The sequence below is a fragment of the Chanodichthys erythropterus genome, chromosome 16, assembly GCF_024489055.1.
Source record: "Chanodichthys erythropterus isolate Z2021 chromosome 16, ASM2448905v1, whole genome shotgun sequence".
Lineage (NCBI taxonomy): Eukaryota > Metazoa > Chordata > Actinopteri > Cypriniformes > Xenocyprididae > Chanodichthys > Chanodichthys erythropterus.
The window spans coordinates 2,854,231-2,880,000 of NC_090236.1; the positions used below are offsets into that span (position 1 = coordinate 2,854,231).

The 25,770-nt window shown below is 38.5% G+C and overlaps 2 protein-coding genes and 1 long non-coding RNA gene across 4 annotated transcripts in view; 2 read left to right on the forward strand and 1 right to left on the reverse strand.

The window, feature by feature from the left end:
- Positions 1–25,770, forward strand: part of LOC137002688 (guanylate-binding protein 1-like) — a 123,653-nt gene that overhangs the window by 52,328 nt on the left and 45,555 nt on the right. The window lies entirely within an intron of this gene.
- On the forward strand, positions 5,060–10,807 carry LOC137003572 (uncharacterized). Its single transcript, XR_010891994.1, has 6 exons — positions 5,060–5,135; positions 5,361–5,452; positions 5,953–6,052; positions 6,175–6,328; positions 8,728–8,804; positions 9,064–10,807. It is a non-coding gene; the product is annotated as an uncharacterized lncRNA (long non-coding RNA).
- On the reverse strand, positions 17,259–25,607 carry LOC137002702 (guanylate-binding protein 1-like). 2 transcript variants are annotated; one of them, XM_067362530.1, is made up of 11 exons: positions 25,348–25,606; positions 22,095–22,312; positions 21,879–22,006; positions 21,693–21,802; positions 21,405–21,601; positions 21,021–21,263; positions 20,350–20,498; positions 19,968–20,099; positions 18,563–18,775; positions 18,348–18,450; positions 17,259–18,132 (listed from the first exon to the last, which is right to left on the reverse strand). In XM_067362530.1, exons 2-11 carry the CDS (start codon positions 22,282–22,284, stop codon positions 17,741–17,743), a joined length of 1,857 nt encoding a protein of 618 aa, XP_067218631.1. In that variant the 5' UTR covers positions 22,285–22,312; positions 25,348–25,606; the 3' UTR covers positions 17,259–17,740. The 2 variants fall into 2 exon arrangements, with proteins under 2 accessions (XP_067218631.1, XP_067218632.1); XM_067362531.1 differs by lacking the exon at positions 21,021–21,263 and having other exon boundaries at positions 25,348–25,607.

Here is a 25,770-nt window from a genome sequence, read left to right on the forward strand (position 1 = left end):
TATGCTGGTAGAGAGATGAGGCAGATACGGATTTCCACATTAACAGATACTTTAATCCAAACGGACAAGGAGTGCAGGGAGTGAGTGCATTATAAAGGGAGTGCAGATGATAGAGTCCAGGTGCAGGTGATCCGTGATGATGAGGAGTTGACGAGGGAAGTGAGTGCAGGTGTGGAGAACAGGAGGATCTTGGGAAATGGAGTCCAGGGAAACAAGGGATCCGTGACAGTGGGTGCCCTGGAGACCTCAAGCTGGTGCAGGGGGAGGAGCAGACTGGAGTGGAGGTCTCCAGGGCAGGTTCAAAAGCCATGGCGGGTCAGGGGCCGAGGGCAACCATGGCGGGTCAGGGGCCGAGGGCAGCCATGGCGGGTCAGGGGCCGAGGGCAGCCATGGCGGGTCAGGGGCCGAGGGCAGCCATGGCGGGTCAGGGGCCGAGGGCAGCCATGGCGGGTCAGGGGCCGAGGGCAGCCATGGCGGGTCAGGGGCCGAGGGCAGCCATGGCGGGTCAGGGGCCGAGGGCAGCCATGGCGGGTCAGGGGCCGAGGGCAGCCATGGCGGGTCAGGGGCCGAGGGCAGCCATGGCGGGTCAGGGGCCGAGGGCAGCCATGGCGGGTCAGGGGCCGAGGGCAGCCATGGCGGGTCAGGGGCCGAGGGCAGCCATGGCGGGTCAGGGGCCGAGGGCAGCCATGGCGGGTCAGTTTTTGGAAGGACTGGACGAGAGGAACACTTAACCTCCTGAACCTCTTGGATAAAGAATTTGGAGCAATTTAAATACAAAACTAAATTTATAGCATCAGCTAAGGAAACATAATCATTAAGTTCAGAAAAGCGGATGGTGTCCTCGTCCAGTCCATCCAAAAACAGGGCGATCAAATGAGCATCTGACCAATCTGTCAAATAAGCCAACTCAACAAACTCCTCCACATACCTCTCCAACGAACGACCCACCTGAAGAAGCCCAATGAGGCGTTCGCCAGCAGTCCAAGGAGAGAGAGGCATTGGAGAAGTTGAAGCCCGGTAGCTGGGGAAAGTTTTCATCTTGTTTTGTGGAAAATCCAGTCGGTTTAAAGGTCCGTTCTTCTGTTACGGTATGCTGGTAGAGAGATGAGGCAGATACGGATTTCCACATTAACAGATACTTTAATCCAAAAGGGCAAGAAGAACCAAGCTTACAACATCAACATAACATTTAAGATGGACAAGGAGTGCAGGGAGTGAGTGCATTATAAAGGGAGTGAGGAGTTGACGAGGGAAGTGATGAGGAGTTGACGAGGGAAGTGAGTGCAGGTGTGGAGAACAGGAGGATCTTGGGAAATGGAGTCCAGGGAAACAAGGGATCCGTGACAGGTTTCACATAATCATTATTTGATCTGAATCACTGAACTCATTTAGAGCCCAATCTCAGTTAGATTTACATTATTGATTACAGCAGCACTGTGATTCTACAGCAGAGGATCAACTTCTACAATACAATTTTTTATTTTTTTTTTAAAGTTGTCCTTATCACAAAAAAAAAAAATATATATTTTAGGCACACACAGACATCAAGAATCAGCCTGTGAATCTCAACGACGGTGACAAGCAACATGTTCTGATAAACAGAACAACTCTGAACATTAGAAAACAAGCTACTAAAAAGTCACAGAAAAACAGCAAAATTTAAATAGTGAGAATAAAGAAAATTACTAAGACAATTGAGCCAATAATTTATTCATGCAGCAATGCATGATGGGAGGCATGGATGAATTTTGATTGGTGGCAAGTTAACTTGCTTAGTACATTGAACTTAAATATACTAGTTGTAATAACTACAAAGTAATTAATATTACAAAACATTTTAAGTTAAATGAACTCGAATTATTAAGTTCACATTACTTAATCATTACTTATTTTTTTAGGGCAACCAGTTTCCTCAATTTAAGTAAATTCAACTTATCCGGGCTAACAGTGTATATAGCACCACTGCCATACAAAGAACCTGTTAAGCCTCTGTATAGTTCTTTAAAGGTTCTCTAACTCTCTTATTCTCTTAGTTTAGTTGGGGAAAGGATTAAAAACAACATTAAATTACAGTGTATTTTCTAAACATAACCTGGTTCTCAACCAGTGTTGCCAGATTGGGCGGGTTCCCGCCCAATTGGGCTCCTTTTGGTCACGTCCGACCGGAAAAAAATGCATTGGGCGGGTCTTTAAAATTTGGGCTGGTTTTTGATGCAACAGGCGGGTTTTTATTTTTGACTATAAACAGTATTCTTTATTATTTCTTTAATGAAAACTAACTATAAAATAAATTATATAATTTAGGATGACATTTAAATTAGGTATGGTTCAGGTTAGCCAATAAGGTTCAGGGGAATCCTGTCCAATCAGACTTCAAGCTTGATTGGCGGGTTGTTGTAGGCTAATTCGTTATATCGTCAAAACTGCATTATCATCATCAGTGATCATCATTCATCATCATCATCATGCCAAAGTGGGTTAAATATAAAAAGTCCTACAGAAAGGAATGGGAGAGCGGATGAGTCAACAATGCTGACTCATCTCTCATCTCCGCAGTAGTGGACGCGCCTATATACAAGTTTCATATGGATTACATAATCTGAGAATATTTATTTTCCATTTGAATTGGCTCGTTTAAAAGTAGACATTCCAAGCTATAGATATATTTCTTGTGTCTGTGAGGAAAGCAGCCTATACGATGAGTTTCGGTTCATGCTTGTTACGAGCTCAAGTTCACCGAGACCGAGATCAGAAAACGCATCCTGATTGCTTTCATTGTTTTACAAAAGCACAACGTTTTGCTGTTATTGTGAGTTTACAGAAAAAAGAGTAGACCCTTTACATTTTGCATTACTCTTATCTATGACCAAAAATGACGGAGTATTTTAAGTTAAGTGCAGTGATCACACCGACGCCTCCATGTAATGCAGTAAACACGCTCTCCACACAAACACTTGGATATGCCAAATAATAGCGCACATTTATCTATAGGCAAACATTAAAGAGAATGGACTAAAGTGGCGACTTACATGTTTCAAGTGATAAGGCATATTTGAGGTCGATAAATGATAGGTGAATGTTTGGATTTCCTGCAGTTAATGATCTGTGCCTCTAGGACTGCGTGACCTCGCCACTTCCTGTGGAGATTTTTTTTTCTGCGACTAACCGATTAATAAAATCTTGGTCGACCAAGCCTCTTCAAGCTGACTAACGGTCGACTATTAGGGGGCAGCCCTACTAGTGACGATTCAGTGTATCATTCAGTCATTATTTTATTTAAAATTAAAAGAAGGAAAAAAAACGAGAATTCATGTTGAATCACCCAGTGGTCTATAAGTTAAATAATAATAATAATTTTAATAATGATAATATAAAAAAATTAATTAGTTGGTAATTGAGCACAAATTTGTAAGTAGCCTACTAATACAAAAAGAAAAGTATAATGAAATGATTTGAGAATTGGCCTATTAGAAAAGAACTGTAGTTCTGACAATAGTAGCACAAGAACAATAAAAAATGTTGTCCCCTTCTGAGGTTTCCGATGTAGACCTTGTGTTTTAATAAAATTATCATTTATATTAAAAAAAAAAAAAAAAAAGATGCACTGGATATACTTGAGGCGAGCCTGGTGCTCTCCAATGTGCGATGTGTTAGTCTGGTTGTTTAATAATAATAATAAAAAAAATTGTGTGTTTTATTCTATAACAGTTTTAATAACAGTATGTATTTTGGGCTGTTTTTTTTTTAAAAAAAAAAAAAAAAAAAAAAAAAAAATGAATCCCGCACACTATCAACTTGCAAAACAATAAGAAAGACACTTTATTAGCAACGTTTCGATCGTAAGATCTTCATCAGGCATGATCTTACGATCGAAACGTTGCTAATAAAGTGTCTTTCTTATTGTTTTGCAAGTTGATAGTGTGCGGGATTCATTTTTTTTTTTTGTTTGTTTTTTTTTTTTTTTTTTTTTTCATATTTTGACTTTATTAGTCTTCTTTCCTACGCACCTATCTATCACCTACAGGTGTGCGACGCTAATCATTCATGGGCTGGTATTTTTTGAAATGGGCGGGTTTTAAGCTGTAGTTGGGCTGGAAATCTTTAGTCCAATCTGGCAACACTGTTCTCAACCTTTTTGTCCCCAAGCCCCTCTACACTGTAAGTGAATATGGGTGTACGTTGGATTGCTATAACTATTTGAGTATTACTTGAATTACTTCGTCTTTCTGCGAATTGCTCTCAATATTGTACATTCAACTACTCAAATATCTCACTTTCAGCCAAAGGATAATTTCTCTTTAAGGACCCCGTGACAGTTTTTTTCACAAGACTTTGGAGTTTTCTGCTCGGCCGCCATTAATTTCCCCTGGACTCGGATGAAATAAGGTAGGTTGGAAATGTTTTAATTTATATACTCGATAATGCAAAGGTTGAACATGTGTTTTAGCGGTTTATGAGTTAATTAACGTTGTTTGTGAACATGAATACTAACGATATCGTAACTAACCGAATTTTTGAATTTGCGCGGCCTAGAGTAACGTTATAAAGGTTAGCGCTAATTGAATATTTCTATTCTATTCAAGATGTTGCATTTACTCGTTTTATTCTATAGAAATGTATTCAGTTTGGACCATGTAAACATGTCTCTAAATAATTTTTAAAATAAAGGTCTCCTTTACCGTGTAAGCTGCGCGTGCTATTTGAAATGCTGCGGGCAGGAAGTGCGTGGGGAGCGTGGGAGACGCTCGAGTCGAGGCTGAGGGGATCCTCGCATTACAATTATTGAGTTTAGGTTTTTAAAGTAACTTAATGTTTGTCAGTTCTTTTATTTGTCTTTTTCACGTTAGCTCTGATTTATTCATCTATTTGTTCGACCAAAATGACGAAGAAAGTGTGTGAGTAAAGATATTTAAGGCTTATTTCATTTGACAAGCGCGAGGTGTTTTTTTATCCTGTTTTTTTTAGTAGAATGAAATGGCTGAGTATTTACACTACTAATTAATTAACTTACTTGCACTGCAGCAAACAAGTTTTTTTTTTTTTTTCATTTATAAACACTGATTCCCCTCCCCCTTTTAGGATCTAAAGCTCCTAAATGTTTGACGACTAAGGACACTTTGCAATAACTTTAAATGGTAAGTAATTTCTATAAAAACGGCTATAATTGTTAATAGATAATATGAATTACCGATGTTGGACATGTTTGAATAAAATCCGTCTAATGCTGTATATTAACTTGAATGTTATCCTCATTAACAAACTTTAGACTAAGAATTATCCATTCAAAAACATTCATCAACTCCCTCTTATGCCATCTCAAATGCATGCGACTTTTTTGTATAAATTTTTTATTCTCACAGTGACAGTAGCCATTGACATTAAATTAAACACAGTTCCAGCTAAAAATCTTTACTGTTCTACTGAAGAAAAAGTCAACTTGGATGGCCTGATGGTAAGTAAATTAACAGCTAGCTTTCATTTTTCGTGAAATATCCCTTTAATCAAGAATGATTAAATATATTAGGGTGTAAAGCTAATTTATTAATTGATGCATGTCTTATTTTCAGACTTATAATTATATATTATAAATTCATAATTTTAAATGAAACCAATGACTGATTCAGATGCATTTCTTAATTACAAATCTGTAGTATTTTAGCACTGACGAAGGCCTGTATGCTGAAACGCATTGGAAAAATAAAGAATTGATTTTTTTAGCTCCTTTTTTAATATTATTTATTTTTTTGATCCCTCAATGCCACAAGTGTTGCTGGTATTATCCATAAATATATTAATTGCAAATTTGGCCATTCATTAATTAATTGATATGAATTATTTTCTTTTTCTTGTCCTTTGCTATTGCATATCTGCAAAAATTTGATTTCCTATTACAGATTATTGTGCTTTTTTTTTTTTTAATTAAGAAAAATAATCACAATTGCTTTATCACAGGCTGAAAACATTCACCTGAGAAGTGTGTCCTGAAGGCCCTTATCTTTTTCCTGAGAGAAAGTCCTGAAGACCTCATCAAGGAGTACTTTCTGAGTTGAACGTAAGAATATTCTATTTTGATTTATTTTCAGAAAAATAAGTCTAAATTTGTGTATTTTGTAGTTATGCTAGCAAAAGGTGACCGATTTTTTTTTTTTTTTTTTTTTATGTTCACTATTTTAGGATAACCAGACAGATGATTGAGGAGCAGCTTACCATGGCGATGTTCATTATTTGGAAGGAGGGGGAGAACTTCATGAACCATCTGCTGACATTGAGGGAGTTAAAGTTTTGAATCAACTTACTTCAGTTACATCAGCTTGTGCCCTGCTTCTAGGTATGACATACATCATCAACCTGGCTTGTCCGAAACCCCTTTGATTTACTTTGTATGTTTATGTTAGAGCTGCACAATTTATCGTAGAAAGGTCGCAATCTCGATTCAAACACCCACACGATCCTACTTTATTAATGACAATGATTCGCCTGTGTCTATTAAACCTTTGACAAAAACATTCAGTGTTCATGCTGCCACTGATCCAGAGACAGCAGTTTTGATCCACACTGTTATTCAAGGATTTGGTTATTTGATTTCTTTCACAATTATTAAAATTATCACATAAGTAATAAGATAAAAGTTTACAGTTAGGATATAAACACTGGACATCAGATAGCGATCAAAATAGAGCAAATCGAAACTAACATGGTGCTTCAAATAACTGTTGTATATAAATTACCTTGTTAAGCCACTAGGTGGCAACCAGTGACGTTGTCATTGAATCATTCATTCAATAGATTCGTTAAGGTTAAACCCTGATTCATCCAGTAGTGAAACAAGTATTTATTAATGAGCTATTAATATATTCAAAACCATTTTTTAAAAATAATTCATTCAAATTAAACATTTTCCGGCAATTAGAGTCCAGCTATTAATATTTTGCTAGAACTAGTAAATTAAATATTATTTTTAGTTGTCTATTTAGAATCGTGGGAGAATTGCGATCTCTATTTGAAACCAAAAAATCATGATTCTCATTTTATCCAGAATCCTGCAGCTCTAGTGTATGTCTAGTACAAATGTGAAGTTGTATGAATATCATGTTGTGTTGTTTGAGAATTGCTTTGATTTGTGCAAGGGTAATCACCTTTAAAGGATTAGTTTACCCAAAAATGAAAATTCTGTCATTAATTACTCACCCTCATCATTTGCCTCGTTTCCACTGAGCGGTACGGTACGGTTCGGTTCGGTACGGTACGCATTTTTTTTCCGTTTCCATTGTCAAAAGTTGTGAATGGTACCCTAATTCCGAACCGTACCGTACCACTTTTTTGGGACCCTTTCGTTGGGGTACCAAGCACAACAGTACCGTACCAAAAGGGTGGAGCTACACTCTGCAGAACGTTGATTGGTTGACAGAGAATCGTCACTTGCGCGTGCTACAAGGGGAATGACAACACAAGAGGCGCCACACACAAATGTGGTTCAGACAACGCGTGCATTAATTATCTTCACTTCATGTAGGCTATATAACAAAACTAAATATATAACACAACCCTGCCTCTTTTCGTTTTTATTTTAAAAATATGAAACCTATTAATGTGTGGTTCAGGCAATAGGTGCATATGTACTCTGATTATCTTCACTGTATGTAGCCTATAATAAAATGAAATAAGACAAAACAACCATCTCTTTTTGTTAAACGTCAGTTTTAATTATCAATAATAACCATTATAAATAAAATATGAGAAGCTATAGGCTACAATAAGAAATAAAGACAAGCAAACAATTCAGTCAAACGTACAGCGCACTACAACGGTAAAGTTAAATAAATATATAAAGTTATAAAACTTCATTTTCCCCTCGGCCAAAACGATTTGCCCGGGAGCAATTTATAAATTCATGAGACCAAAGATTGCCCGTTATACACAAGATGAATGATATCTTGTTTTTAACCATTACAGAGACATCTAAGCCAGCGGCGAATGTCAGAAGGACTAGCCGAGGTACAGCTGCTCTCGGCTGGGTACATGAGCACTGAGCGCCCGGTGATTGCCTGGATCTCACAACTCCGACAACGTCAGATCAAATTTTCAAATAGGCGCCATCTTTATAAATTAAACCCAGATTTGAGATTTAAACAACTACATTCTCGCCTGAAAAACTTTTAAAACTACACTTCATGACACAGTAAAATAGTTTTTAAATTACGCGGGTTTTCTCCTCCGCTTGCTGGTAGGGGCTGCTGCATGGACGTCTGAACTTTGCGTACTTTGTATTCTGAAACGCCGAATGCAAAACTCGTCTTCTTTTTGTGACAGACAGCCTCAAGCCGAGAAGCAAGAACAAGATCTGCTGTAGTATGTCCTCCATTGTTGTTTACTATATCGTTTTCTTCTTCGTGCGAGAATGACGTCGATCACTATTTTCCGGCTACACCACGCCTAACAAGTAAGGGTACTGTTTGCGGTGGAAACGCAAGCCTGATCAAGGTGTACCGCTCCGAACCGTACCGAACTGTACCGAACCGAACCGTACCGCTCAGTGGAAACGAGGCATTAGACTTCATCAAAAAGATCTTAATTTGTTTTGATTTCAGAAAAAGCATACGCATAAAATACAAAGTATATTTTGGGCTTTACACACAGTAATGAATGTTTAAAAAACAAAACAAAAAAAGTATTGGGTAAAAGCATCCCCCATGTTATGTTAACCTAATGATGTTATTTTGTTTAAAGGCCTGCAGTTGGAAGCAGCTTTTCTGCTCTTGCCTGCACTGTTCAAGGTGGACCTGGGGTTGCTGTTTGACATTGAGGTGAGCCATGAACAGTTGACTACAGTGTGTGAAGCACAATCTAATCAAAGCATGACACTTATTGCACATTTTGTTATACAAATGATAATACACAAACTATTCTATCAATGTGAAGAGAAAATTACATTCATTTCCAGTTAATGGCCAAAAGTATTTGAGCAGTTGTATATGACAGTAGTTGAAATTAATTTAGCTTATAAGGTTTGCCTTTCAAATAAATATGTGAAGATGGTTAATGCTATTATGCCCTCTTCTCCAGGTCCATGCTCAGACCAGCCCTCCTGTCATCCCAACACCTAAGATAGTGCCTAAAGCCTGCGGGAGGATCATCTCATGCAGTATGACCACATTTTGTTCACGTTGGATGGCCAGTTAATCACAGAGTAGAGTGAGGACATCTTGATGGCACTGGGCCTCCTCCTATGTGTATATTTTGCGTTTGCAATCGAATCCAATCCAGTACCCTAAAGGACTGAAAAAGACACTGACCTTTTTGGAGTGTGTTGTTTTGAAATTGAAGGATGCAGTCGGACTTCCTGTCACTGTAAAATGAGTGTACAACTCAATCTGTGAGTAGACAGGGTTTCCGCGGGGTCTTAAAAAGTCTAAAATTCTGAACTTTAAATTTAAGGCCTTAAAAAGTCTTAAAAACGGCCAGATTTTCATCCGAGGTCTTAAATTTAATTTAGTCAGGTCTTAAATTTTTTTACCCATTTCCAGAAACGCTACCTGCTGAAAGTAATTACAAAGTAGCATAAAAGTAGCGAGTCGTAGTTCTTTCTGGGGTAAATTGGTGTTGGTATGCGCGGTGATAAAACTACAAATCCCATGATAAATGCAATACCTGCCCGCGAAATACGTCTGCGTCTCCTCAGAGTTTGTTAAAGTTCGGCTACGTGTGGAAAATGGGAGTGTACATTCAACGAGACATGGCTAGATCACAGCGATTTCTGCTGTTGGTTACATGCGGTACCCAGCTCCAGGTACGAGGCTCACTGCAAACTTTGAAGAAAAAAAAAAAAAAATCCGTTAGAGAGTCTGGGTGTGAAGCGGTGTAAAGGCGCTGGAGTCACACGCCAGAGTGGAGAAACACAAGCTAGCCGCAAAATCCCTTCAGCGGACTCGGCCAATTAACCTCACCACTGCCGTCGTCCTCCTCAATGCCTGGTCCCTCCGGTCTCCAGCGCAATATCATCACAGCTCTGTCGAACAACCTTTGGGTTACTTTTGGAGCGACTGACACATCGAAAGCCGAGGTGATTTGTATACTACACACGGTGACTAAACAAACACCACTCATTTAATAGCAACAGTGAGATTAGCGATCTCTTCCAAGTGATGTTCCCTGATTCAGTAATCGCGAAGCCGTTCTCTTGCGGGCCCAACAAGATCGCTTCTGGTGAGATTTGGATTGGGGGAATTTATATCTGGGAATTGATTCGCACTCTTACCGGGCCGTATGTCGTAACGTTCAATGAAAGCCAAAATCAGACCAACAGGACCATCGTTCTGGAACAATGAAATTGTTAAGTCGAGGTACCTGGGCTCACAGTTCATGGGACAGTGCGGGACACACACACACACACACACACACACACACACACACACATACATATATCAGATAATCCATGTGTGTGTGTGTGTGTGCTACATTGGTTGTTACATGGGTTGGAGTAGCCTGTTCAATCTTTATTAGGCTATTAATATGCTGTTTTGTAATGTAAATAAATATGAGATGAAATCTATTCTATTTGAGGGCAAGTTTGTTTTAGCCTATTTTCATTTTGGGCCTAAGGTTTTGGGCATTTGGCACATTGATGTGTGTGGAAGGTTACTAATGTGATTGCTTTATCTGTAAATTAAATTAATGCTTTTTCAATGACTGAATTCATTGAAATAAAATATTTTTCAGAATTTCTTTGATTTGAATATTTTTTAGTTCTTAAATTTCAATCTTTATGGTCTTAAAATGTCTTAAAAAGGTCTTAAATTTGACTTACTGAAACCTGCATAAACCCTGGTAGACTTTTGGAGTCAATATTCTCTCTTGCTCCCTTTCTTATGGTTTAAGTTCCAGTTTCTATATTGTTTTTGAAATCATGAAGGACTTAAAAAAAATTTAGTTTCTATAGATCAGTTTTGGGCCCTATTTTATTTTCCATTTATATAAATAATTTAGGTTTGAATCTGAATCAAGCTAAGGCTCATCTATGCAGACGATACTATTTTGTACACTTCTGCTATGTCATTGAAGGAAGCAATTTATAATTTACAGTCTGCCTTTAGTCAGGTACAAAAAAACTCTTGTAGGATTAAAGTTGGTATTAAATGCTAAAAAAAAAAAAAAAAAATGTTTTTTACACGTTCACATTCTTATTCTCTTATCAATTTCACTATTTTAACACAAAGTGGTACTCCAATAGACAGAGTTACTTCCTACAAATACCTAGGTATTTGGTTGGATGATAAATTGTCTTTTGGGGTCCATATTGAGAGCCTTTTAAAAAAACTTAGACCCAAGTTAGGTTTTTATTTTAGATTAAAGAAGTGCTTTCCTTTTTCAGCAAGGAAAAGGTTGGTGCAGAGCACATTTCTATCAGTTTTGGATTAAAGTGATCTAATTTATATGCATTCCACTTCACTTTTATTAAAAAAAACTAGATGTACTGTACCACTCAGCTTTACGTTTCATTACAGGTGCAGCAGCTAGGACTCACCACTGCACTCTGTATGAAACTGTACAATGGCCCTCCCTTTCCCTTAGAAGGAAAATCCATTTACTGATTTTTATTGCTAAAGCACTAATGGGTAAATTACCCACCTATATTTCAAATTTGCTAATTTACCAAAATAGTGTTTACAGGACAAGGTCGTCAAAGAAAATACTATTAATTATTCCGTCAAAAAGCTTTCTCATCATATGCACCAAATGCCTGGAATGAACCCCAAAATACTTTAAATCTAGTATCGCTTCCATCTATTAATTTAATACTTTTAAAAACCTTTTAAAGTCATCTCTGACTGAACAGTGCAATTATTTTTAATTAGGTATCTTATACAATTGTATGTTTGTATTTGCTGATGTTAATGTCTTGTTTTGTTTTCTAATATGTATACTGTATAGAGATTTGTGGTGTATTATGTAATTTATGTCCTGTCTCTGTATTGAAACTTTTGGCCGCCTGTCTTGGCCAGGACTCCCTGGGAGAAGAGTTACTGTAACTCAATGGGACCTTTCCTGGTTAAATAAAGGTTAAATAAAAATAAAAAAATAAGTAATAACTGTACATTTTATAAGTGTTCACTTTATAAAACAGAATAATTCTCATTTGCAGTTAAACTGTAAATCTGCCTCATAACATGGCGCTCGGTTCCATGCACTGAATCTGTATCATTGTAATATTAATGTGCATATGCCCTTAAAGGGATACTCCACCGTTTTTTCATATTAAACTGTTATTCCCTTAACTAAGACAAGTTGATGCATACCCCTCTCGTCTCAGTGCATGCACTAAATCGCTCTGTCTTGCGGCGAAACTTTGTTAGCACTTAGCTTAGCCCAGTTCATTCAATAGGGGCCAAGCAGAGAAGCTACCAAACACCTCCACGTTTTCCCTATTTAAATGCAGTTACTCGAGTAGTGTAACTCGACCTGACACAAAACAAAACGTTGCGCTTTTCTAAGCGTGTAAAATGGATAGCTATATTGTATGGCGGAATACCATAGCAAGTGCTCGGGAGCACTTTGACTTGGCGCAGTAATAACTTCACTCGTGAAAAGTCCTCTCACCGGCCCCCGCTCCCTCTCCTCCTCCCTCTCATTTCCGTCAATAGAACCAACATGACTTTTACAGGAGAGGGAGCGGGGGCATTAAATTAAGATTATTTTTACAGAAGTGCCAGAGGACAAACACGTGCAATACCTTCAATCAGGCCACTAGATGCCATCGTTGGGCTAGTGGGTTGAACTCTACACAGTGCATGATTATGATTCGGGCAGCTTTCATAAGTCCGACTGGGATTGCAACAGTCAAAGTATTTATTCCAGTTCCATCTAGTTGAGGATTGTATTCATCACGCCGGTATGGGACAGTTTGATGAGGACCTGTGCCACTGGCATTGGCCAAGTTTATAGCAGAAAAAAGCATGTTTACAAGTTGGTTCAAATTGTGGTTTTGGTCTATACTGCTAATTTTGCCCTTTGTGACAACTCTGAGGGGGGTGAATTTTTTTCTAACGCATTCCTTTAAATTATATTAAGCCTTAAAGTTCTGCATAATTAAGGGCATGGTCACTTGAGTGACAGGTAGATGCTGCTGCTGTCTGTGAGCCATCACTTTACCTCAGCTAATTCCAGCTGCTGAATTTGGCATCTCAGCCGTATTTGTGCTTGATTATTTTATACAATTATAAAATATGCTGCATAATATTCGAGACTTATGTGTGTCTGTGTAGATGTTTGGATATTATAACTAAAACTGCTGCACTATTTTGAAAAATATACTTTGGACACGGCTTGTTTGTTAGATACGATTGTATACAGTTTTAAAACATAAATGCTGCTCAGATTGCATTATTTCTTGAAGAACGACAGAGAGCAGATCATTCAGAAGAAATGTGATGCAAACAATGCATAATATATCAATATTTCATGGACAAAAAGTACTGTTTTTTTTTGTTTTGCAATGGACACTCATATTTTACCCAAGTGCCACAGATTGGATTCATCTCGTGATCTCTATTTCATTATAAAGGTATGAAGTCCCATTTTGATTTTCCATGTTGTTATCTGCACACCCAACACTACTGGTGTTGGAGCATCTATATCTTAAAAAAAAAAACACCGTAGATTGACACTAAACCTTTAGAACTTTCTGATGATAAAACGTTACATTATTGACGTAACCCCGGTTCTCTGATAACATGAAGTGAGGTATCTCACTATGGGACCGCCTCTGGGCGTGTCTGATCGCGGAAGCACCAATAACACCACGTCTGCCAACCATGGCAGACCAATCACTGCAGCGATCAGGGAGTCCCGCCTCCCTGCATATAAACCACAGCTACCTGCCATTTCGTCATTCACCGCATATATCTTCTCTGTGCAGGACAGGCAAGGAGGGCAATGTTTGTGAGATACCTCACTTCATGTTATCAGAGAACCGGGGTTACGTCAGTAACCTAACGTTCTCTTTCTAACATTCATTCAGTATCTCACTATGGCATATAGACAACTCCTGTATTGTCGATATGCTGATGAAGCAGACTAAGAAAGGCTGTGTAACTATCTGAATCATAGCTCCCGACGGAGGTGAAAACAGAATAATATGAGGAATTCGCCCTTAATAAAATTGCATTATAAAAATATGAAATATTTTTAATGAAATATTTCCCCCCGTGCTTGTGAGAGGAGATCCCTGCATGCTGGTAACGGCCATGGCTGGTCGTAGAGCAGTTGCGCAATCTCCGCAACCCAAAGTCTCCCCGGCCAGTATGGCGTGATCAGAATCATTACATGTTTGCGTTCCCGAACCCTCCGTAGTGTCGGCTCGATCAGGCTCAACGGAGGGAACGCGTAAAGTAACACGTCTGGCCACTCATGGGCTAGTGCATCCACACCCAACGGTGCATCGTTGCCGACCAGAGAGAAGAACAGGGGACATTGCGCGTCTTTGCGCAATGTGAAGAGATCTACGGCGGCCTGGCCGAATCTCTGCCACACCATAAGCATAATTTGGGGGTGGAGTCTCCACTCCCCGTACAGAGGATTCCCTCTGGACAGTAGATCTGCTCCCCTGTTCATTATTCCTGAAACATGCGTCGGGCGTAATGACAGGAGGGTCCGGCTGCTCCACATAATCTCGCGAACAAGTGAGAACGCACTCCTCCCTGTCGATTTATGTAGGCTATCACTGTTGTATTGTCTGTCCTGACCAATACATGATGATTCTTGAGAAAATGCACAAAATGTCTCAGAGCTAGTAACACTGTCAGTAGTTCTAGAAAATGTATGTGCTTCTCTCTCAGTGCAGGAGACCAAACTCCCTCACTGTTCTGCCCTCGAACACCACCCCCCAGCCCGTGAGAGATGCATCTGTTGTCACCACTTTCCTCAATACAACAGGACCCAGAGGGCATCCTGTCCTGAGAAAAGACAGGGCTCTTCAATGACAGAGAGCGCTCATACATTCTGGTGAGACGCGCACTCTGCGGCTGAGACGGCTCGTGGGGCGAATACCCTGTAACGCTGTCCAGTTCTGAAAATCCCTCATTCGCAGCAGTCCCAGGGGAACCACTGACACTGTTGAGGCCATCAGACCCAGTAGTCGGAGACACATTTCGAAAGAGACTAAACTCCCTCGTTGAAAGAGGGAGAGGCAGCTGAGAAATGTCTTGATGCGTTCCTCTGATAGAAACGTTCGAAACATCACTGAATTCAACCTGAGACCCAAGTAGACTATTTCCTGTGAAGGAATTAGACAACTCTTTGTCTGGTTTATATTGAAACCTAATCTCTCCAAATGTGTCACTAGTGTGTGTGTGTCGCTCTCTGCTTGCCGCTGGGACGGTGCGTAGATGAGCAGGTCATCCAGATACGATGAAACTCTGACTCCTCCATTCCTTAACGGCGTCAGAGCCGCTTCCACACATTTGATAAATACCCTGGGCACTAAAGCAAGGCCAAAGGGGATCTTCATGTACTCGTATGCTGTGCTCTGATAAGCGAACCTCAGATATTTCCTGTGAGCAGGAAAAATATCTATGTGAAAATATGCGTCCTGGAGGTCCACTGAGGTGAACCAATCCCCTTGACGAATACTTTGACACAAAGTTCTGAGCGAAAGCATTTTGAATTTGTATTTTCTGAGGTGTTTGTTGAGGACCCGTAAATCTAAAATGGGACGGTGACCTCCCCCTCGTTTGGGAATCACAAAATAATGGGAGTAGAAGCCCATCTGGCTTTCCTCCGTTGGAATCACTCTTATCACTCCTTTTCTCATTAAAGAGGAAGCGCTCTGTTTTCCCTGGCAGCGAGGCCCCGGCTGAAGAGAGCGCTGCCCTGCGAATCGGGTGCAAGTGATTCACCACAGATGATTCAACAGGGGGAGGATCTGCCATCCCCAAATCCTCCATTCCCTGAACATCTAGCCTCGAGAAGCCCTTAACAGGAACTCGGTGGGAAAAAGGCTTATCCCAAAACCTTTTCATTTCAGCCAGACAAGCAGGGACGGCTGGAATAAACGGCTTCGCTGGAGGGAGACGTGACGGAAGTCTCTTTCCGTCATACAGGTCTCTTTCAGCTCCTTGACCTGCTGGTTGGGATGGCCAGTCGATCAACAGTCTAGCCGCGGCCCTGCGACAGACCTCGATTAGATCTGTATCCAACTGCACAAGCTGCATCCTGTGCACTCGGCGGACGCAACTGCATCGGGGGAAGAATAGCATCTTCATCATCCTCATCCTCGTCCTCGAGGATGGTCAACAAAACTTTGTCATCTTCCTCTCCCGCTAACGGATCTTCGAACAGCGGGGGAAGGACGGGTGACACTTTCTCCATCATCTCACCCCAGGAGCTGAAAGCCTGTAGACAATCCATCGGTTCCTCTCTGGGTTGAGCAGAGAGGCATGGGTCCGACTTCTCAGCTACAGCAACGCAAAGCCTTCACTCCCGGGTTTTAACTGAGAACGTTGCGCAGTGAGGACAGGCCTCGGGGTTGGACAGTGCTGCCTGAGCATGTTTGGCACCCAAGCAGGAGATGCAGGACGGCCTTTTCCTCTGGGGCTCTCCGGTTCTTTTTTAGTGGCCACCACAACGTGACGACTAGTACGGAGCTGTGCTGCGATAGAGAGCTATTTTCCTACTTTTTGATGTGTGGTGAGCACGCCAAAAACTTGGAAAATAAATGGAAAAACTTAAAGCAGAAAACTCGCCTTGACGCGTTAATTATCTTCCTCTAAGTAGCAAGTCAATCAACAAATGTTAAGAATATTGCGTTAGGGACGTTACCTTGTGGCTCCGTCTGTAAACTGTTTAGCAATAATTCCCAAAGTCTGCTGAGAACAGCTTCCGAAATCTTCACAGGGAAGAGAGCGAGAATGACGAAATGGCAGGTAGCTGCGGTTTAAATGCAGGGAGGCGGGACTCCCTGATCACTGCAGCAATTGGTCTGCCATGGTTGGCAGACGTGGTGTTATTGGTGCTTCCGTGATCAGACGTGGTGAGCAGAGTGAGCATAAATGAGTACACCCCCCTCTGAACAAATTCAAAATATGTATTTTCTTCATGATCACTAATACAATTCATGGAAAGATGGCAAAACTAAAATGTATTAAACATATACATAATAAAAACTGAGAAATATATGTCTTTAATAGCCATAAATTAAGTAAATCAACCAATTTTGTAGAAATTAAGGATTGCAGAAATGAATACACCTTATGAATACAGCCTTTTCTAAAAAATGTATTTATAAAAAATAAATGGAGTGTATAAGTTGTTTACATCAGCTTCTAAGTCTGGAGTCAGATTGACTCCAAAAAATGGGAAAAGGGAGAAAAGGAAATTGTGACAACAGCTTCAAGATGTATGAACCTACAAGTTAAATAATAATGAATTTTAATCTGGTTAATTTAATGATTATAATAGATTGTTTGATAAATGCAATGGTTACATCCAAATGCAAACTTCAGGTCTACTAAATACAAGCAAACGTACATGTCATACTACAAAAAAACTATGGATTTTCCCATCACCAGCAAAACAGTACATAATTTTTGTGTACAGTACACTGTAAGAATATGAACTAGGACACTACTCAATAACAAACTAAATCCTAGTAAATAGAAACCTATTGATATTGTGTTTTATAAGGTATAACTATAAACAAACCAATTTGTAATTTAACAGTAAGCATTGAAGGGGTATTTATGGTTTTTTAGAGTCCTTTCATCAGCACCTTGTATTGGAAGAAGGCAGGAAGGATGTCTGTTATAGCACTGACAACAGGCATCACATAATCCTTCATAAAACTGCCAGAACTTTTCTCTTCCTTTTCTTTTTTAAGATTCTTTATCTCTTCATCCATAAGATCAGCTTTCTCCCTAAAGCCTTTGTTTAGCAACTCCTCTCGCTCTTTCAGCTTGCTCTCAATGGCTCTGTCCATCTCCTGCTGCTGCTGCTCCATCTCCTGCTTGAACTTTTCCTTCATCTGCCTCATTCGGTCCTCCTGCCGCTTTTTTTCTACATGTATCATTCGTTCACTCTCAATACGTTTCTCCTCTTCCTCTTTGCACTTCTGTTTCAGCAGAGCATTCTTCTCCTTCTCCTCTGTCAGTCAAGATAAAAAATAAAAAAAGAGAGAAATGATGTGAAACATGATGCTAATACTAACCTCCAGAACCTGAACTCCAAGATGCCTTGGAGATGCTCTTGACTAAGAATTTGGATTTGGTTTCAATTTCATATGCATTGTTAATTACAAATGCTCCAGGATCAAACAGCCTAATGAACTACAAATATTCATTAGGTTGATTAAGATTTACCTTGAATCTTTCGGTCGTTTTCAGTAAGTTTTGTATCTGTGTAGAGGATGCTGTTTGCTTCAGCTCCTCGCTCATTCAGAAACTCATTCAGCACAGCCTCAGCCTGCACATAAACATATATATTAGTATTAGAGCACTAGAGCATAGAAACTCATAACCCTACGTGTACTCAAAGAACCATTTCATAAAAACACACAGACAGAACGTGTCCTCACCGATACACCTTTGTTGGGTTCTCTGCGGTACTGCTCAACGATGGCGTCTCTGTCTCTGCAGTAGAGTTCATATCCTCCAGACTGACTGTACTCTCCATTCTGCAGCTGTTTATTCATGTCAGAGAACAGATTCTTCAGCAGATCTTTGCACTTTCTCTCTGATGCCATCTCATTCTCTTTCAGCAGGTCTACATAGCATATATCTATGTTTTCCTAAACATACATGCAAACACACACATACATCACATATACACAATGGAAAAGATTGTTATACTCCCATAGTTGAGATATTGATTATTAAAAAATTAGTTAACTTTAACATGAAAATTATCCCAAGCTTTACTCACCCTCAAGCCATCTTAGGTGTATATGACTTAATTCTTTCTGATGATCACAATCAGAGATATATTAATAAATATCCTGATGCATCCAAGCTTTATAATGGCAGTGAACGGGAAACAATGAGGTTAATGCTGAAGAAAGTGCATCCATCCATCATAAACAAACTCCACACAGCTCCGGGGAGTTAATAAAGGCCTTCTGAAGTGAAGCAATGCATTTGTGTGAGAAAAATATGCATATTTATCAAGTTATAAAGTAAAATATCTAGCTTCCGCCAGACTGCCTTCCGTATTCAACTTACGAAGAAAGTGTAAAGCTCTCGCTGTTCAAAACACTTACGCTACGTCCTACACCTTCCTTATTCAATTTACAAAAAAAGTATAAATGACACGAGATCAGTTATGCTTTTTCCCATAGTTTAACATGGAAGGCGGCCTAGCGGAAGCTAGATATTTTTACTTTATAACTTGTTAAATATGGATATTTTTCTTACACAAATGCATCGCTTTGCTTCAGAAGGCCTTTATTAACCCCCTGGAGCCGTGTGGAGTATGTTTTTAATGGATGGATGCACTTTTTTCAGCTTCATACTCATTGGTTCCGTTCACTGCCATTATAAAGCTTGGATGTGTCAGGATATTTATTAATATAACTGTGATTGTGTTCATCAGAAAGAAGAAAGTCATATACACATAGGATGGTTTGAGGGTGAGTAAACCTTTGGGTAATTTTCATTTTAAAGTTAACTAATCCTTTAAGGAATAAATAACCGTCTTTGCCCCCCCTTCAACTTCCATAAAATAAAAATTTTCCTGCATGTCACCCCTCCGGTGCAGTCTCTAGCGTCAGTCACTAGTGCGCCTCTTGAGATCAGGGGAGTGAGGTTTTTCCTACACAGTTTTCAATAGCTGGCCTCCGTTACACACACAAGGACAATATTTAAATACTTCAGCTAAATATAATTTTAAACAGTGCATAATGATTCAATTAAGAGGCCTTTGCATATTTAAGAATATAGCTGCATTATTATGAGGGTGCACAAAATTGTGCATGTGAAACTCACCACCAGTTTTGTTAGGTATTCTCTTTTTTCATCTTTAAAGGAGCGTTTCATGAACTCAGCAGTGGCCAGACTGCTGAACTTCTGGTGCTCTGAGGAAATATCTTCCACACTTACTGGAAACTTATTCTTCACCTGCAAAAGAACAGTATGCTTCGTCAGTAAATGGCTATAACAATTCTTGTACTTAAATTAAAACTGTTTAGTAAATTAAAAAGAATAACTTTGTAAAACAAAAGGCATAGCTTTATTTACTTACTGAATATTATCATGTTAAATGTATAACACTTTAAACTATTGCCTGCTGTTAAGAGACAGTATATGTATATTTATGTATAATTTCATTTAACATTATACGTATAACAAACCCAAAAAAATGTCTTACCTCTTCCATCCCACTCTGATACACTTTCAAAGCTTCTTGAACAGCTGCCTGGTTCTCCAGATTTGCCAGAGTAACCACTGCATTGTCCAGACAGGGCACCTTCCCACTGCTGATTGTATCCACATAAATCTGCACCAGATTCCCGAGCACTGACAACACACACAAACACATCAATATACTTACATTTTTAAATTTAGACCTGGTTTCAACAGACAGGGTTTAGATTAAGCCAGGATTAGGCCTTAGTTCAATTAGGACAGTAAAGTCACTTAGAAAAAACATTTCATAACTATGTCATCTAAAGTATTCATCTTCTATGTAAGCAGTGCTGACAGAATTTGTTTCTTATCTCTGTTTTTTTCAGTTTTGATTGATTTTTATTTACTCTTATTTTATTTTATTTTTTTGTATATTTGTGTTCTTTTGAAAATCTAATAAAAAGTAAGTCACAAAAAAAACAAAAAAACATTACTGGTGTACATCTTGAAACAAAACAATGGTATTGACAAATTTGAAGACATTTCAGTGCAAGTTACTTTTAGTTAAAACAGTTCAATCATGCATTTTAGTCTGGGACTAGGCTTAAGCCTTGTCTGTAAAACCGGGGGATAAAGACGTACACTGAACACTAAAATGTCCCAATAAATTAAATTATTGGGTGAAACACTCACATTTGCCAGTAACTTTGTGTCCTCCTTTCAGTGTTTTCACTAAACTCTTGTGAAAAATGTGGTCACAAAAACGACCTGTGACCTCCAGAAAATCTGGTACAAGGTCCCGTTCTTGTAAGCATTCTAAGTGTGTCATTTTTTCAGGCGAGGCTGGAGATGGGAACACGAAACAGTTCCGGGATGGGAAATAGGTTCGGATGCATTGACGGGGCAGGTTGTAGTCACTGATTTTCTTATTTACACCTAAATGAGGTTTTTAGGAGAAAATAAGTTTTACCAAAGAAGATTGTGTCAAATTTTTTATGTTGTTGTTAATATTTACTGACTATTTATTTACATTCACATACTGGTGTTTGATGTTTACAGTATGTCTATCTAAAATACCTTTCTTCAGCTGGAGGGCAAACTCAAGGTACTCGTCCTCAGTCACTTTCTTTCCATCAATTTCCAGTTTCAAGGTGAAATCTCTAACCACCCAGATGAATGATGGGAAGAAAATCACATATTTTGAATCTTCCTCTTCCTCTTCTGCTGCTTCTGCCGATTTGATCTTGATCTTTTCAGCGAGCTCACTAACATAGCTGCAGCACATTGAGAAATAACAGCATCTTGCAAAATGTATGTTTGTAAATTTGAAAAAGGAAGTGGGTTACGTTGCAGGTTAAAGGATACTGCAGCTTCTCCACTGCATCATTATCGATGGTGCCGCGGCTGTTGTACACCAGAGTGCTGCTGAGCAGAACAGCCAGACAGAAGATCCAGCCGTCATTCTTAGAGTCTCCCTGAAACACAGTGTCTTTAAAATCTAACAATCCACCATATAACAATATTAATAAGTCAGCAGCTCCTTGTCCTCACCTTGTCCACATCACCGAGTCCCTCTGTGTCCAGCAGCACCAGAGTGTGTCCTTCTTTATAGGGGTGAGGGACACACCACATCCAGATGCCTTTGGTTTTCGACTCAATAGTGTTACCGAGAGCAAAGCCTGAGACAATTACAGTTTTATTGTTATCATTAGCATGACGTAGCTAATATTCACACGTTGAGTTGGCGTGTGTAGACAGTTCTCTCACCTGACTGTTGTCCTGCCAGGCGGTTCATAAGATAGGACTTCCCCGTACGGTAGAGTCCCACCACAGACACTACAACCACCGGCTCCTTGATTCTACTCAGGAACTCAATGGCACCCTTACAGACGCAGAGCGATCCGTTCACATTCTCCACCAAACAAATGGGCGAAGGCATTAGTCTGGAATTAGACATGCTGGCTCTCTCTAGATCTTCCTGTTTGCTAAAAGAGAAAAATAATTATTTGGTTGCTGTAAACAATGTTTAAAAACCTGCAGACACAACATACTTCAAAACAATGAATTCTTCATGGACTCTCAAATGTATTGTATCATTTACATTCTGTGTTAGCCATTAAAAACCTGTTTTATCTCTACAAAAATAGTATGAAATGCTCCCTGGCAAGTCATTGTCATTCATACACCAGAGACCTGTTCTTCTTGCTGATTCTTACCTAGTTAATTCTGTTCTTAAAGCTCACATGCTTTATTATTTCACAAGAATAACTATTTCATTAGAATAGTTTGTTTATTTGCATGATATTTGTGTGATAACAGTGATTAGAAGGGGTAAAGATCAATGACTACTAAAGAAGTTTTTCAACACTGTTATGGTACATATAAGAACGTATAATAATTGCACCATATAGGTCGTATTAAAAATAAACATTTGCTCATTAAATATACATTCAATGATATGCAGCTGAAATCGTACATGGCTTATAAAAAAATAAAATAAAACATTTAACAAGAAATCAAGATTAAAGGGTTAGTTCATCCAAAAATGAAAATTTTGTCATTAGTTACTCACCCATGTCGTTCTACACCTGCAAGACCTTCATTCGTCTTCGGAACACAAATTCAGATATTTTTGATCAAATCTGATGGCTCAGTGAGGCCTGCAGTGCCAGCAAGATAATTGCCTTTTTCAATATCCAGAAAGCTAGTAAAGACACCCACGTGAAAAAATACTATAGTAATTTATAGTTAATACAATAGTGATTTTGAACCATTGAACCAAAGTATTTACTACACTTTGCTAATGAATGCTATGTGTAGTATAAACTATTAACTCATAAACTTTAATAAATACTGTAGTATACTTTAGTTTTTACTACAGTAAACTGTAGTATATTGTAGTATAATATACCCTTTAGTTGTAGAAAACTTAGTACAGTATTGGGTAAAGTAATTTGTTTATATTACTATAGTGATGGGTGATTTTAAAACATTGCTTCATGAAGCTTCGAAGCTTTACAAATCTTTTTTTTTTCAAATGATTGGTTCGGAGCATGTCTCAAACTGTCAAAGTCATGTGAACTATTGAAATTTCGAAACACCTATGATGTAAAGAAGCCTCGTTTACTGAAATCGTGATTTTGCAGAAGATTTTACAAAAGATTTGTAAAGCTTCGAAGCTTCATGAAGCAGTGTTTTGTAATCACCAATCAATAGATATTGTTGAATAAAGTTATTTTGTTTTTTTGGAGCACAAAAAGTATTCTTGTCACTTTATAACATTAAAGGATTAGTCCACTTTTAAATAAACTTTTCCTGATAATTTACTCACCCCCATGTCATCCAAGATGTCCATGTCTTTCTTTCTTCAGTCGAAAAGAAATTAAAGTTTTTGATGAAAACATTCCAGGATTTTTTTTTCCATATAGTGGACTCCAATAGGCAACAAACAGTTGAAGGTCAAAATTAGTTTCACTGCAGTTTCAAATTGTTCTACACGATCCCAGACGAGAAATAATGGTCTTATCTAGATAAACAATCACTCATTTTCTAAAAATAAAATTAAAATGTTATACATTTTAACCAGAAATACTCATCTTGAACTAGCTCTCTTCTTCTTCTCTATTAGAATTCCGGCAGTGTAGACACTGCTAAGTGTATTAATGACCTCCACAGGTCAAAGTTTGAACTAAATATGCAATATGCTATTTCAATAGTATATAACAATTAGTTCAAACTTTGACCTATGGAGGGCAGTGATACACTTAGCAGTGTCTACACTGCCGGAATTCTAATACCAAAGAAGAAGAGAGCTAGTTCAAGATGAGTGTTTCTGGTTAAAATGTATATAATTTTTTTTTTTTTTTTTTTTAGAAAATGAGTGATTGTTTCTCTAGATAAGACCATTATTTCTCGTCTGGGATTGTGTAGAACAATTTGAAGCTGCAGTGAATCTAATTTTGACCTCCAACTGTTTGGTGCCAATTGAAGTCCACTATATGCAGAAAAATCCTGGAATGTTTTCATCAAAGACGTTAATTTCTTATTGACTGAAGAAAGAAAGACATCGACATTTTGGATGACATGGGGGTGAGTAAATTATCAGGAAATGTTTATTTAAAAGTGTACTAATCCTTTAAGGTTGAAGTTGAACTGTAGTCACATGAACTGTTTTAAATATGTCTTTAGTAGCTTTCTGGGCATTGAAAAAAGAAAAGGATCTTTCTGGCAATAAGGCCTCACTGAGCCATCAGATTTTGTCAAAAATATATTAATTTGTGTTCCGAAGATGAACGAAGGTCCTACGGGTATAGAACAACATGAGAGTGAGTAATTAATGACTGAATTTTCATTTTTGGGTGAACTAACACTTTAAGATTTTTATGACTAGTGGCAACTATTACTGCCACATTCATCTAGCCATTTGACATCATTGACACATCATAATAGGCATACAATTATATGACAATATTATAAAAGTTTATTAATGATAATAATACTGTATATCAGCAATAATACATTAAAACGGGTAAATAGTGTTTTAATAAAAAAAAAAAAAGTATCTACATTTATTAAATCATGGTCTAAATGCGAGTCAGAATCACAACGGAATGACATAAACGTCCAGAGCTTTGAATGTGGTTCTATTGGTTTTCCGAGCCCTCTTGCGCCTCCTAAAGGAAAACTTTTTTTAACAGTTACTTGCCGCAGATTTCAAAGCCAATGTATTTTTTTAAACAGTTCTTCAAATTAACCAGTATATTTTAGATTTTCACTTAATTAGAATGTGCAATTCAAAATTAAAAATACATGGCAATAAAAATAAAATAAAAAAATCACATTGTAAATAAAATGTGTAACGCAAATAAAAGTTTTGAATGGACACCATGAAAACTGATTATATTAACAGTAACCTAATAAAATATCTGCACTGATCTCTCATAAGAGTTTGCAATTACATTTGATTTTGAATATTTTATTTTTAAATAAATGCCAAATAAATAAAAAAAAGTTCACTTACATGACCCTAAATTGTGTCTTATACTGTACGAAGAGATGAAAGTAACCGATGCTCTCTCTTTCCCTCCGCGTTACTTCTCACTGAACGAACCGCAGGTCTTATTTATCACAGCGGCAGGAATGTTTTTCAGTATCCGCCCAAATCGATTATAGCTGAGTTAAACGGGCGATTTCTGTGAAAACCTTATCCAGTGACCAAACCCAAACGAACCAGCGTTGTTTCACTTTCGTGGCGATGTCACAGATTCCATGAGAAAACACGCCTCTCCTCTGGTGTAAAAGATAAAAGTAGCTATCTTACAGGAGGAGCCTTTGAGTTTGCAAGCCTGTTGTAGTTGTTTTGAGAGTTTTTACTTCATCCGGGGGCCTGTACCATGATGGTAGTTGAACAAACTCAGGGTTATAGGATTAGTTTCGAGTTGAC